This window comes from Nuphar pumila, chromosome 17 (assembly GCF_984573655.1).
Source record: "Nuphar pumila chromosome 17, dmNupPumi1.hap1.1, whole genome shotgun sequence".
NCBI classification, from domain to species: domain Eukaryota; kingdom Viridiplantae; phylum Streptophyta; class Magnoliopsida; order Nymphaeales; family Nymphaeaceae; genus Nuphar; species Nuphar pumila.
In genome coordinates, this window is record NC_143265.1 from 10,613,623 (window position 1) to 10,629,882 (window position 16,260).

Sequence of the window (16,260 nt, forward strand, 5' to 3'; positions counted from 1 at the left end):
GGGCAACCTTTGCCGATGATGGTGGACGAAAGTCATTGCCTTTTTTACTCATTTCAAGAAACATTTTCATGATTTTCTGAAATGGGTAGAACTCCCCATGACTCAGGAACCAGACAAACTGGTTCTCATAACTGGTTTATCTTAGAAATCAGTGTCAAACCCGATTCTCATTGCAAAACTTGGTTCTGGGCAATTTGGGTTTGGATTTGGTCTGGTTTCCACCAATTCTGACCCCTAATGCCTCAGTTCCAGATATTGTGTGTCTGATCCAATGTGTCCCACCTCTAGATTGGGCTCAATCCATTGACTTTGGTTGAAACACTCGTATCCAAACCCAAATTAGACCAAATCGAACCTGAACGAATCTCTAGTTCCAAATTGGATTGGGTCAAGACCAGACCCATGCATATTTTGGACATGGATTAGAGTTAAACCAAGCCTATCCTCATCAAGTACTGATATAGTATCTAACTCATTTTAATTCGATCCGACGAAACATTGCTTTCCTAATCTCGTCATGATTCAACCAAATCTTCACCAAGCCCGCATCATCCTGAACCAACCTATTTAATTCCAAAAGAACCAGTCAGTCCATTCAATACCTCTCATCGAGACTCAAACTTCATATGCACCCACCTCACCTAAATCAAACCTGCCCCAGAACCCGAACCCATTTAGAGTGCATCATTGACATTATATGGACTATGGGATGATCTTGGTTATTCCCTCATGAACTACTTCAGATTGTATCAAACCAGCCCTAGATCTATTCGATAAATTTGATCGAAATCTTCAAAAATATGCAGTCGAGGACAATAGCTGGTTCAAAAATAACATTTTGGGCTTCTAGATGTATACCAAAATAGTTCAGGCTACTCGGTTTGTGGACCTGCATCAATGCTCAATTTTTTATTGTGGACTCATAACCCATAAGGTGAAACAAGATTAGAGGATGCATAAACGTGATCAAGACTTGAGGACAAGTCTTCTCCAACCTAGGGAGAATGATGCAAGATCATGCATAGCGGAGTCCACATCTCTAGTTGGATAATTTGAGATCCATATTATTTTAGTTGATTTATTTTCTTATTTAGGTTATTTCGTAGTAGATATTGAATTTGTATGTTTGATCCATATCTTAATTAGGATAAGTTTTATCTTTTTAGGACTCTATCAAATTAAGTGGTTTACTTGGATTAGAATTTGGGAGACCTTATCTATGAAAGGAAGAAAGCTCTATGACAACTCACATAATAGAATTGGGAGTTATATTTTCAATTAAGTTTTCAACATTTTCTCTAAGTTTTATGTCTTTACTAGATAATTCATAAAGTAGTCTTCTCGTAAATTGAATCCTCTCGATGTACACTAGTATGCTTGATTCGTTAACACGAGATTCACTTCCTAATAAACATTAGAAAGTGAATATCATTTGAAGAGACTCTAAAAGCAACCAAACATAAAACTTGTTTGGCACAAAACCCCAAAAGCAAGCTCGTAAAAAATGAGTTGGTACACAACCTCAAAAGTGAGATTTAGAAAGTGAATATCATTTGTATGAGATTCACTTTCTCATGAGGTCTCATGAGATTTTGAAAGTGAATCTATTTTGAATAGTATTTTTATTTAAAAAAAACACAACCAAACCTACTCTTAGATACAAAATGAGTAAGATATTCTATTGGGAGGTGGATGTAGTAAACAAGCCGTATGAATCAAGCTTGAAACTTGGGTTGTTTTTGCAAATACCCCAAGACAAACTATAGCTAAAAAAGGCAAGCTTGAGTTGACACATTTATATAAAAAGTTATTTTCCGAAACTCGAAATGATAAGATTTAGTCTCCAAACTTACCAAGCTAAATTCAAACCAAGTTATAAACAATAGGATTTAAACTTTATTGTTTGCATGCCAAACATTTCAACCATTTTTACTATACTACACTACACACTGTGATATAAAACATGTTAAAATATATTTATAATAGTTAACGAGCTTATACTTTAAACATATAAAAATATATTTATTATACAAGTCAAGTGGAAAAAAACACCTAATATTCATGTTTAGTTTGCAGAGTTTATTTCATGAGTTTAAACAACCTATTTATTATCTCAATACAAGCCGAGCCATGAGCGACATCTCATTTTCGAACCTTAGTCATGGTCTTAGGAGGCTCTAAGAATTATGGGTTGGGTTGGATCAGGCAAAAGCATTAACAAATCCAAATCCAACAATAAAAGGCTTCTATTGAATTAAAAATGGAAAATGATTGTCCGGTATGGCAAAAAATGATGTATTTTTCGAAAAATCTTGTAAATTTCAAAAATCTGCCAAATGTTCAAAACCACAAATATCCAACATTAAAATAATTATTTAAACCTTCACATAGTGAATTTTCTCCAAATATGCAAATTTGCTTTCAAATATGTGCCCAAGTATTGCATCTAAGATCTGCGACAAACTTTGTCACTGATTTTTGACCCCCAAAACAAAGGATTTTAAAGGAATACAGAAAAATAAAAAACTAGACATAAATACCTTTTCAACAACACTAGATTTGTTGAAAAATGATCAATGAGCACTGAGATACATCTCCGACAACATTCTTAAAACAAGAGATGAACATGTGTGATTACTCCCATCATAATTATTCTATAATAGTTTTTGGTCACCTACATTAGAAATCCGAAAAAATAATAAAAAAGACAGAGGCAGAACAGGGAGTTAGATTTTCAAAGCCACTAAGATCATCTTGATCTAACGAGTTGTTGGGTCGAAATGCCCTATGAAAGACTATTAGTTGTTTCAATCTACAGAACATGTTTCTATTCTAGTTTTGAAACTAAAAAATTGGAACCCTATAGGAGTTTTTGGTTACAAAATAGAAAAGTTACAAACCTTTGTCTCAATTTTATAACAATACAGATTTAAGAATGATGATTGTTCTACAGAAAATATGCCAATATGTGATTTTTCTCATAAATATATGTGAATTTTCTCTTAAACATGTAATTTTTATTTTAAATATATGTGATTTTTTCTTAAATTCATATATTTATAAGAAAAAATACATATTTAGGAGAAAATTCATATATATTTAAGAGAAAAATTACATATTTAGGAGAAAGTATAACATTTATGAGAAAATATATGAATATGTGAATTTCCTCCTAAACATGTGAATTTCTTCATAAATATATGTGAATTTCCTTCACATATTTTGTAGGAAATTCACATGTTTAAGAAGAAATTAACATATTTAGGAGGATTCACATATTTTAGAGAAAAAATTCATATTTGGGAGAAAAAATATAGGGAAAAAGTCACATATTTAGAAGAAAAATCACATATATTTATGAAAAAACTCACGTATTTGTATATTTTATGCAAAACAGTCTTTGTTTTTAGATTTGTATCCCTTAGATCTAATATCGAAAACGTTGAAAACCTAAGATATAGGCCTACAACTTTAATATTTTAAGTAAGAACAAAAAAACCCTCTAAGTTTCGATTATGCTCTACATACTGGAATAACATTGCAGTCTATTTTTCAAAGGGTGTTTCTCCCCAACCGTTGGCTCATGAGATCAAGATGATCTTAGTGGCATTGAAAAGCTAATAACCCGATCTATCTTTGTCTTTTTTATTATTTTTCTAGTTTTCTGATGAAAGTAGTAAAAAAATAGCATAGTATAATTGAGATTGGTGCAATTATACTATGGGTATTTATGTCTAGTTTTTTTTTTTATGTTTTTTGAAATCCTTTGTTTTTGGGGTAAAAAGTCAGTGATAAAGTTGGTCACAAATCTTTGATACAGTACTTGGGCACATATTTGAGAGGGAATTCATATATTTTTTGGAAATTCAATATGCAAAGGTTAAAATAGTTATTTTAATGTCAGACATTTGCAGTTTTTGACATCAAATTTTAAAAACTTGTAGTTTTTTTCCAAAAACACATCATTTTTGTAGTACAATACTATCATTTTCTGAATTGAAAACTAGGTATTGATCCCAAACCAGTGTTATCAATATCCGTATCGGTGCGTATCAGCCTGTAGTCGATATGTATTGTATCACCAGATATTTACCTGAATGAACTATTTTTTAATAAATGTAAAAACAGGTTAAAATTAAATATTTAATATTATTTTAATATTTTTAACACGTGTCAAATTCTGATTGACACAATGTTTTTTAATTGTTTTTTGGCCGATTCAGACTGATTTACTTGAGAATCGGTATCGGCCTATTCACATCGTTGGCCAAACCATACAGGTCCGATTTGTTTACTGACAACATTGCCCGGAACCAAAACCTGACAAATTAAAACTTCAAACATATAGTCATGGACCACTGATGCCGTTGAAAATAAATAAAGAATATGAAGGGCAAATAAATAATTTCGGTGTCATGTTCCGTTGAGACCGGAGACCCGGCTTGTCTTGTCTATTTTTTAGTCATTAGCGGTTTTTCCGTTACTCGAAAAGGGACAAGCCAAAGGAAAAGCTCTCAGCCATTCCCAACGCGCCTTTTTTCTGCCCTCTTTATAAATTAGAAAACTGCAAGACGCATCCTCTCTTTCTCTGAGAGGCTGCGTCCCACGCGGTCTCTCCCTGCCCACATTCTCCCCTCCCTCTCCCCGCATTCCCCTCCCAACCCTAACCGTAGCTCTTACTTCATCATCATCATCTTCTTCTTCTTCTTCCTCGTGCTGGGTTCTTGCTTCCATGGATTTCAAGAAGATTCTGTTCTTCGTCGCCTTCGGACTCTCTTTTTTTCTTAGTTGCTTTCCTTTGGGTTCCGCCAATGGAGTTCTCCCAGTCAGGAGCAAATTCGCCGGACTCAGAAGCCAAATTGGTCAGTTGAAGGCGCACGATGGCCACAGGCACGGCCGGATGCTCGGGGACGCCGATATTCCCTTGGGCGGCATTGGCCTTGCTACTCAGACCGGGTGAGTGTGGTTTCGCCTTTCTTCTTCTCGGATCTTTTCCGTCCTTCTGCTTCATTCGACTACGAATTGTAGTTTGCAGTTTATTTTTCTTTTTTTGCATTCTTGAGTTTTGTTCTCGTGGAATGGTTCGTCGCTTGTTTTTTCACCGTATCTCTGAATTCTGCGTTTGAGCTAGGTAGGAGAATTTTGTTGTAGATTAGGGTTTTTGAGATTATTTGAAGTCGGTTTAGTGTCGGTTTCTTTGCAGTTTCTTTAAATGGTGGGTTTGATTCGTTGGATTTTGGTTTTGTCTGATCGTTCTTTCTTGGTGCTAGGCTGTATTATACTCAAATCTGGCTTGGCAATCCGCCGACGCATCACTATGTGCAAGTTGATACAGGAAGCGATCAGCTTTGGGTGAATTGCATTCAGTGTCGGGATTGTCCGAAGAAGAGTGGTCTTGGGGTATTTTATTTCAATTTCTGCCTTCGGAATGTCTGCTTTTGCTTTCAAATAATTGGAAACAATTCTTTTCAGTTGTTTGTTCCTGGATTTTTTATTCACGTTACATTATTCTGCACTTTCAACACCCATCCTCAAAATATTTGTTGTTGCAACCGAGCTTCGAGTCATGATAACCTCGGAATGTTTGTCGTGGTCTATCTTACGTTATGAGTTTGCATGCTGATGTGCTGCTTCCTTTCTGTTTCATGTTTATAGTGTTGTTCTGGTCATGTTTGGCAAATACATTGCTTTTATTTGTTTAGATAAATAAAGGATGCTAGTCTTGTGGTGAATTATAGAACAGTATTTGCAGAATGACATACGTTGTGTTGACTGTAACCCAAATTTGTCTGCCCATGTTGAAACTTTTGTGCGTGTGATGTTGTTAGGGTTTCAGTTTAGTTTATGGTTGCTCATTGACTGTTGGGTTCCGAAGTTCACTAGAGCATGCTTTTGGTACAGTTGGAGTTGACTCTTTATGATCCAAGCGGTTCCAGCACTGGGTCTTTGGTTTCGTGTAAGGATGATTTTTGTTCACTGCTTTATAGGGGCCAAGTTTCGGGCTGTACTCCTACTCACCCCTGCGAATATTATTTGCGATATGGGGATGGTAGCACAAGTACGGGCTACTTTATAGAGGATTTCATACAGTACAATCAAGTAACTGGCAATTTCCAAACAAGCCCTGTCAATGCAAGTGTGGTGTTTGGGTAAGTTTTCTTATAGAATTCATCAATTAAATATGAGCTAGCAATGTAAAAATACTTATGTGTACTAGGAACATGGTTTCTTTGAATCCCCTGCTAGGTCATATAATGAAAATAAGTCTGTTGATATTTTATTTGTTCTTCTAAGTTATAATCTTGATACTTTATCTGATCTTGTGTTAAATTGGTGTATACAGAAAACACGATGGATCATTACCTATTTCTTCCAACAGTAAAGTAATAAAAAACAACAACTCACCCAGCCCATTATAACCAACAGTTACAGTTCATCTATGGTTGGCAAGTGAGGAGAGTGCAGCATCAAACAACAATATGAGCCAACTTCAAATACAGTTGCCAAGATGGGAACTTAATGTTAGAAGATAAGAAGAAAACCAGACAGTTCCAAAGAAGAAATGCTGAATGCATCACAATCTCAAGGAAGCATTTGGAAGGACAAGCATATAGGAACCATCACAAAAAGGAGGAAAAAATAAACATGCTTGTTAAAGATGCTACATAAGTTTTCCCTGTGAGAAGCATCTTCTTGGCACCTAGAAGCATGTACATTTATCACATAGACACTTAAGCAATAAAAAAAACAAGGATCATATTGATTTGACCAGCTCCTACATATTCAGAACACCTAAAACCATATGCACGCAGGTTTTTGAGTCTTAAATTTTCATTGAGAACAAATAAATATCATATAGAGAAAAAAAACACAGAACAGCAAACTCGCGAAACCTTCAATTCATGGGTACATCAGAATCACATTGGGCCTAAGATCCAAGGATCTCAAATCCTTGGTTTTCTGGCTTGAGACACACCTCCCCCTTCCCCCTTTGGACTAAAAAACTATGGATTTCAAGCATCTTAGGGATCTCAGATCCAAGGATTTGAGATCCAGCTTTTACTTGACTATCACATCTGTCATGGGCCCAAGCTAGATCCCCCTTGACACAAGAGATCCTTGGATCTGTGGGACAATCACACACTCCCTTAGAAGGCCAAGGAATCATGATCTTACCAATCCAAGTAATGCAGTCACTAGATTGATCGGTACATCCTAGCTTAGTTATCTAGTGAACAATATTTTTAAATACATATGTTATGTTTTTTCTTTTGGGGGATACACAAGCTGGGGTTAGGCAGACCCCCTACCAGTTATACAACTCATATACCCAAGGGTATCAAAGTTGTAACGTCCTAACACTTGGTGAACGAAGCCCTCATGGATAATATATATGTTATGGTTGACAAGAGTCCTAAGCAACCATTAAACAACAATGCCTGATCATCTCAGGGTTTTCCTTTGTGGCTCTTTCTTTCAAACATAACAGTTTATTGGATGATATGTTAACTGAGTTTGAAAGTTATTCATATGGGCTGACCATCCTATATTTCCTTTCATTTACTTGATCCTACTAGTTCTTTTTTTCATAAACTCTTGAATCAGTAAGAGATTTTTGTGGTATTTATACAGGTGTGCTGTTGATCAAACTGGGCAGCTTGATTCAAGTAGGCAGGCAGTAGATGGGATCATTGGTTTTGGTCAATCAGATACTTCTGTGATTTCTCAATTAGCTTCTGCGGGAAAAGTCAAGAAGATGTTTGCCCACTGTTTGGATGGGATTAATGGTGGTGGAATATTCACTATTGGAAATGTGGTGGAACCCCGTGTAAAGACAACCCCTTTGGTACCCAACCAGTATGTTACTTGTTGCTAATGTATTGAGATTTGAGAAGCATTGAAAATAGTAAATTGTTATTTTGGGTATAAGTGATATTCATCTAATCCATGATGTTTATATTGAAACTTTTCCCTCATTAGTGGCATTCATCTAAAATATGATGTTTATATTGGATTGTTCTCTCATTGGATATTGATTTGCATTTTTTTAATGTTGTTTTTTTCTACAAATGATCATAAATTCATTCAAGAAATATCATGTGATAATTTGTACTGTTTTTGCCACTGATGAGGATGCTAATAGTAATACTATTAGTACTTCTGATAGTAATCAAGCATAAAATAGTAATAAAGCATAAGAACATGAGATGACCTTAAGACTGTTACAACGAGAAAGTGTATCAATAAAAAATGTGTTTTGTGATTAATAAATATGATATCTCTAGATGTCCAGAACTATCTCAAGAAGAAGTAGGAAGAGAAAAGAAGAAGAGGGGTTGCTGCTGAACCAATTCCCAATAGGAAAATTGTGTGAGGTGATGTTCTATTTATAAAACACAATATACAATCCTTTCTTTACACAACAGTCACTTTTCATATACAATAAGGAAACTAAATAAAAGGAATTAATAAGAAAATAATATAGGAGAGAATATAAAACAAGAAAGTAACACATAAAGTCTGTTTGCCTTCTCTTCACATTAGATCTGGTCCAATATCCATATCCAATGATGTTATCTCTTAATAGCCTCCCTCAAGCTGTACATTGTAATCACCATGGACTTGGAATTTAAATACCAAAATCTTTGCTTTGTCAAGCCCTTTGTAAAAAGATCAACTATTTGGTTTTTGAACCATTAAATCTTGCTTCAAGTTCCCCATCTTCAATTTTATTTCTGGTGAAGTGCTAATCAATCTCTATATGCTTGTTTTTTCCATGATACACGGGGTTCAATGAAATTCTTATGGCAATCTGATTGTCACAAAATAAAACTGATATAGGGACAGTCTCATCCAACTCATGCAACAAATCTTGTATCCACGTCAACTCTGAAGCTGCTGCTGCCATAGCCTTGTATTCGGCTTCAGAGTTGGATCGAGCTACAACCCTTAGTTTTCGGCTTGACCATGAAACAAGATTACCTCTAACAAATACACAATAACTTGAAATTAACCTTCTTTCGTCTGGATCACCTACCCAATCCCATTTGAATAGGCCATAACTACAAATAGATATTCTTTATGATTTATTCTCTTATAAAATAACCCATCACCAGGGTACGCTTTAGATACCGCAAAATCTGCTTCACTACTTCCATATGGGTAGTTCTTAGTTGATGCATGAATTGAGACACTTGGTTTACTGCATTCACAACATCTGGCCTTGTGAAAGTAAGATATTATAACATTCCTACAATACTTCTATATTCAGTTGGATCACCATACAATTGCCTATCATTAACACTCAACTGCTGATGTATTAGAACATAGGTTAGTAAAGGTTTGCAATCACACATACCTTTCTTACGTAAGAGATCCACAATATACTTATACTGAGTTAAGATTAACCCATATTTATTTTTATCAACTTCAATTCCCAAGAAGTATTTTAACTGACCAAGATCCTTCATCTTAAAACGTTTGTTCAACACTTCCTTTATTTCCTGAATATGCTTCTTTGAGTTTCTTGTAATAATGATGTCATCCACATGTATAAGTAAAACAATCATGTATCCTTTACCTTTGTGAATAAACAATGAATGATCAAGAGAAGCCATGCTTATGTATTTTCAGGGAGAAACTTTTAAACCACGAATGGGAAGCCTGCTTTAACCCATATATTGTCCTCTTAAGTTTACACATATTCAGCTGGATCATTTTCATTGTATCACCGTGGTTGTTCCATGTAAACTTTTTCTTTCAAGTTTTTGTGTAGGTAGGGATGGCAATGGATTGAGGAAAAATAGTTGAAAATAAGTCTTTCATATTTTGGGTCTCGATCTGGGATCCAGATCCAATCCATGTTCATTATTCATAGGAATGCCACATATTCATTAATGGCTAAATTGTAATTTAGATATGTTGTAAAAGGGTATTTTGGTACCCTAATCCTTGTATTAAGCAAATATATAATGTGAAGTCTGATGCGCCGATTCTTGTGTGAGGAATCATGGCTCTCTACAACAACATATTTTCTCTCTCTTCGTGTGATTGAATATCAGATTCTATGAATTCTAACAATGGGGCCCCGCCCCGCCTTGCCCTGTTTGGACCGAGGATGGAGGACATGAAACGGAGAATAGACCGAGAATGAAAGTTAAAATCAAAACCCCATGCGGGGATGGACTTACTCTTGTCCCTACCCTGCCCCGTCCCCGATCCCCGTTAAGGAAATTACTATTATACTCTTATACATCTTATAAAATCCTATATATATTCTTAACCCTAACATAAAACCCTTTCTCGAATGTCTCCTCTCTCCTTTCTCTCATTCCTCTAACGAGCCGCGCAAGCTCCCATTTCTCTCCTCTCCTTCCTCTAACAACAAAAGGTGGTAACGATGGAAGGACTGGGGAAACGGGGCCCCGTTTAGACCGGGGATGGTGGACATGAAACATGAAATGGACTGGGGATGGAGGTTAAAATGAAAACCCGTGCGAGGATGGAGGGCAAAATTTTGAGACGGGGCAGGGGTGGAGACCTTGTCCCCCACACCCGCTTCGCTCTACTGCCATCCCTACGTGTAGAAATGCATTCTTGTTATCAAGCTTATTTAAGGCCCAACCATAGATAAAATTATTCTTATTGTCCCCATTTTAACCATAGGACTGAAAGTCTCCTCATAATCCATACCATACTCTTGAGTGAACCCTTTTGCAACTAATCGAGTCTTATACCTTTCAATGGTATCATCAGGTTTATACTTAATATTATAAACCCATTTTGATGTAGTCACATTTTTTATCTGGAGGCCTTTTAACTAATTTCCATGTTTGACACTTATGCAATGCTCTAATCTCCTCGTTCTTGGCTTTAATCCATTTCTTATTTCTAATAGCTTGAAAATAAGAAATTGGTTCTTCTTGCATGAGGAAAATTTGATGATCTGTGCTGAAATTTTCATAACTCAACCATCTCTCAATAGGGTGCTTAACCCTATTTGATCTTCTGAATTTCGACCGTGTCACAATTTCATCATGTTGGCTGGCTGCATTTTCATCATTGTTCTCGTTTTGGGGTTGTTGTCCCACATCTTTATTGGCTGTCTCTTTGCCTCTTCTAGTTTTCATATAACCTTTATATCTCCCATCCGTGGCTGCACTTTCTTCAATAGTAGAGATTTCCTCTTGCTGTCCAAGACTGCCCGAGGCTCCTTCATGTGGTGAGACATCATCAATGAATGTTGAAAATAACTCCTCACTTAACCATGGTTGATAATACTCCACAATGCTCCCTTTTCCCTTTAGAACTCGTTCTTCACCAAGATCATACTCAAAAGAACTCTCGTAAAATACCACATTTCTGGAAATTCGTAGACATTTATTTTTTACTACATAGCACCTGAAACCTTTATAATTGTCATCATAACCAACAAATTTACAAACATGAGGTCTAGGTTCAAATTTATTCCTCAGAAACTTATCTATTTGAACATAGCAAACACATCCATAGGCCCATAAGGAATCATAATTAGGGTGCCTCCCAAACAAAACATAATAAAGAGACTTATAATTCAAAATCTTCATGGATAGCATATTTATAATGTGAACAACTGAGTGAAATGCCTCTGTTCAAAGATATAAAGGAGTCTTACTAACATTAACATGGCTGATACTTTCAACAATATGCAGTGCTTCCTCTCAACAAACCCATTTTGTTGAGGCGTGTATGGGAAACATACTCTTCTGGTGATTCTATTATTTTCAAGATAAGTAATGAATTCCTTTGAAGAGTACTCACCTTCACTAGTCCCCATACATTAGAATGCATAATTTCAAAAGGTTTTGAAGCTCTTTCATTCAAAAAATTAAATTTAAGTACATGACTCTTATAAACTTGACAACTTGAACATATGACTTTTGTAGACTCACAATCTAGACTAGACTCAAGAATGACATTACTCTAAACCAATCTTTCAATAAAACCCCAACTACAATGACCAAGACGACTATGTCAAAGATTGACTTTATTTAAACTAGAAGAGTTGAATAAAATAGATAGACTCGATGAATTTATGCTAGGCTTCAAAATAGAACCAACAGACTTAGACACAGGATCTTTGAAGACATGCATATTTTGCAATCTTTTGCCCTCAACGAATATCTTCTTCGTGCGAAGATCCTTGACACAAACAGAGGATGGAGTAAATAAAACATATGAATTGGTATTATCAATAAGTTTTGAAACAAAAATAAGATTTTTCTTGATGTTAGGGACAAAGAAAACATTAGAAAGATTCAAGGAACTAGATTTAGACAAGGGAATGGACACATTTTCAGTACGCGTGATAGGATGACGAGTCTCATCTCTGGTAACGATACTATTTTTGCCATGATAAGAAATCAAAGTTGAGAACTTACCCTCATCACCTGTGATGTGATTAGCAGCACCAAAATCGAGATACCACCCTCCTTGCTCATTTTGCTTAAAGTTAAGTCCTGCAAGAGCTGCAAGTAATAGTTGCTTATCTATAAACAACTGACTTTCACCATTACTTTAACAATTTGTTTGACCTCCAAATTGACCTTTGCCTTGGTTTTTATACTGCATTGTTACCTGATTGTACTTAGTATCATCTTTGAACCATCAATTTGCTTTCACATGCCCATGTTTTTTGCATATGAAACAGGTAGGGATAGGACGTCATCCTTGTGCAACAATGCTAGGGGGAATATTGGGTGTGAGAAGTATTCCTTAGCCTTCCTGATTGCCTCCACAACCTCGTCCCCTGCCTCCTCTAAAATATCTTCTTTCACGACCTCGTGACACATTAGTAATCAGAACTTCTTGGGATTCATGAGAGGTATTTGCATCAACACTGAGAGTCATCTCATAATGCAACCGTTTGGCCTTTAGATTATCAAATGTAGGGAGCATATTTAAATACTGCAAAGTGGTGGAAAGAACATGGTAGTTAGGGCTAAGACTACTGAGAGCTTGCTGAACCATATCTTTATTTGAAACTTCATAACCAACCATGGCAAGCTGATCAATGACATTTTTCATCTTATTAAGGTATTCCATTATGCTCATGAAACTTTTCTTTAAATTTTGAAATTCCTTCTTCGTAAACATAACCCTAGACTCAGATATATCTGAGAATACGTCTGAACTAACCTAGTCCAAAGCTATAGTTTCATGCAATCATCAGGTACTCGAGTAAGTACCTCCTGCAACAAAGTGAAAATAATATATGCTACTAAAGCCTGTTCTCTTTTCACCCAAGATTTTTTTTTTTGGATTCATGACATGAACAAATGAAATAACAACCCCATTCTCATCCTTGTCCTCCTTGATGACATCTGGGGGAGGGACGATGAAGCCATCAAGGTGTCTAGACTCTATAGAGATTTTGACTCCTAATGAAAGATGTTATTTGCCTCTTTCAAAATAAGAAATTAGAATTGTTTAATTTTTCAGAAACTAATTTGGGTAGGAAGATAGATGACAAAGATGATTGAGGATTTGATTCCATGGGAAACCAAACTAGAATAAAAGATATGAAAAGAAGATAATGCTTAACCAATCACGTCAAGAACAAAGTTAGACTTACCTTTTTTTTCCAGTCGGTAAACCTAGCAGTCAGAGGAAGTTACACTGATAAAAAACTCACAGTTTCTGATATAAAGCTATCCTTCCCATTATATATCTATATCTATATCTATCTATCTATCTATCTATCTATATATATCAAATCCAAGAAGATGACATGATGGTTAAGAAGAAGCAAAACAGATTTTTTGTAATCTGATTTCAGATCTGTAAATCTGAATAGAGAACAATTCTTTTTCTTTTTAAATCAGATTTCAGATCTGAAAAACTGAAACAGTAGGGCAAGAATAAGAGAATACCAAGGATGTGATGTCAAAAAGGAAGAAAGAAATAAAAAAAACTGTATTGACATCAATCAAGAAACAAGAATATCATATCTAAATCGTGAATCAGATTTTCAGATTTGTAAAACTGAACATGCAGGGCAAGAAAGAATAACTGGTGTGACGTCAAATTGGAAAGAAAGGGAGAAAACAATTTTGACGTCAATCAAGAAACAACAATATGAAAAATATAGGCTCAATCAAATGACAGCAGCACAAAGAAGATTGGGAACAAAAAACAACAGGTCAATAGAAGAGACAAGAAAGAAGGAGAAAGAAGAGGGAAAAACTTGGAGAAGCAAGGTATAAAATGTAAGATCTCTTATAACATACCTCAATAGATCAAATTGATCTCCAGCTTTGATACCATAATAAATATGATATCTCTAGATGTCCAAAAGTATCTCAAGAAGTAGGAAGAGAAAAGAAGAAGAGGGGTTACTGTTGAACCGATTCCCAATAGGGAAATCATGTGAGGTGATGTTCTATTTATAAAACACAATATACAGTCCTTTCTTTACACAACAGTCCCTTTCCATATACAATAAGGAAACAAAATAAAAGGAATTAATAAGAAAAGAATATAGGAAATGATATAAAAGAGGAAAGTAACATAAACAGGAAAGTAGCACATAACATCTGATTGCCTTCTCTTCACATCAGATCTGGATCTGGATCCAATATCCAGATCCAACTGACATTATCTCTCAATAGTGATTCTCATATATTTGGTTAAATCACCCATAAGAAAAACTGGCTTTCATATGGATAATACCAATGGATGGTTACATGAGAAGAATGATTGATCTAGATCCTAAAAAGAGTAATGCTTTGAAATAAACACGAGTAATCAAATTGAATAAATATGTAATAAATTTAAAATTGTAAAATAAAAATTTAAAATCAATAATTTAAATTATATAATAAAATGTAGAAGATAAAAAACTAGTTTGTTCAAATAAATATCAGATTAATTTCATGATATTTTCAAAATAAGTGCTATTTCAAAAATATCACATTATTTCTGGCATTGTATAGGTGTCTAAAAGCATCATGCCAAAATTGTGATATTTTCAAAACATCGGAGATATTTGTGACATAGATCATTACTGATTAATTTTTCTCATAGGTCTCATTACAATGTATACATGAAAGCAGTTGATGTTGGTGGGATCATGCTGCGACTTCCTTCAAATATATTTGATTCTACCGCTCAAGATAGACTGGAGACAATCATAGACAGTGGGACAACCTTGGCTTATATTGCAGAGGAAATTTTTAATCCTTTAATGAACGCGGTGAGAACTTGATGAGACTGTTCATCTAGCTGTTGTTTTGGATAAAATTGCTTACTTCTATGTTATTTCATAGATTATGTCCCATGGGCCACACGTACAGTATTTTACAGATCAGGGTGCAAGTTGCTTTCATTTCACTGGAAGGTAAAATATTTTTTAAAGAACTGCTGGTTTCTTGATTCTATTTCTATGTTGCTTGGTGACCTTTTTTTTATTTTTTTTAATGTGAAGGAGAATTAGGTGACCTAGGTGAATCAAGCACCATCTAGTGTCTAGCCAACCAAAGGGTGGGCATTGGTTGGACTCCTTGGGGGCCAATTAGTAATAAAACATTGTCTTTATATATATATATATATATATATATATATATATATATATAAACACAATTTCTAATATGTTATTCTTTTATTAATAATTGACCATTATTTTGGTTTCGTTATAACACTTTGGTATCACCAAGGCACATAGGCAGCACCTAACTATTTTGGTTGCATAATGATGTTGGAGGTCATCACTATCAAGAAGACAAGAACTTAAATCAATTAATATAGAATTGTTTTGCCTTCCATATGCACGTCTGTGATACTGCACTTTGTTAGAATATAAGTGTTATATATATATTGTGAATGTAATATGTTTTACCCTTCAAGGGTATTTTAGTCTTTTGACACTTGTAATTAGGAACAATTCATTATGGGCTGAACTGTTATTTATTTATTTTTATTTTTCCTTTATTTTTGGCCATGTTTGGCATTGGTTATATTGTCAAGGGCATTATTGTCCTTGACAATATAACTGTTGGGGGCTCCCCAACGGCTAGAAATCTAGCTGTCAGGAGCTCCCAACATCTCTATTTTGGGAGCTCTTCACTACCTTCTTTTGTATAAATATGGGCTTTGAGCCCCTTGTAATGTGTGCATTTTACCAACAATAAAGGTTATATTTTTTAGCTCTTGTGTGTTCTTTATTTGCCCATAAGTGACCCTTGTTCTTGGAACTACTTGTGTCTGTGATTGTGCCTCTTGCTT

General features: G+C 35.1%; 1 protein-coding gene across 1 annotated transcript in view; it reads left to right on the plus strand.

Annotated features, from left to right (window-relative positions):
- Nucleotides 1-4,677: 4,677 nt before the first annotated feature.
- The window catches only part of LOC149811611 (aspartic proteinase 36-like), a 41,171-nt gene continuing 29,588 nt past the window's right edge, over nt 4,678-16,260 (plus strand). The window contains exons 1-6 of the mRNA XM_089993687.1: nt 4,678-4,956; nt 5,271-5,400; nt 5,902-6,149; nt 7,633-7,857; nt 15,064-15,232; nt 15,306-15,376. Coding sequence (XP_089849813.1) covers nt 4,733-4,956; nt 5,271-5,400; nt 5,902-6,149; nt 7,633-7,857; nt 15,064-15,232; nt 15,306-15,376 — 1,067 coding nt within the window. The 5' untranslated portion in view covers nt 4,678-4,732. The remainder of the gene's footprint in view (nt 4,957-5,270; nt 5,401-5,901; nt 6,150-7,632; nt 7,858-15,063; nt 15,233-15,305; nt 15,377-16,260) is intronic.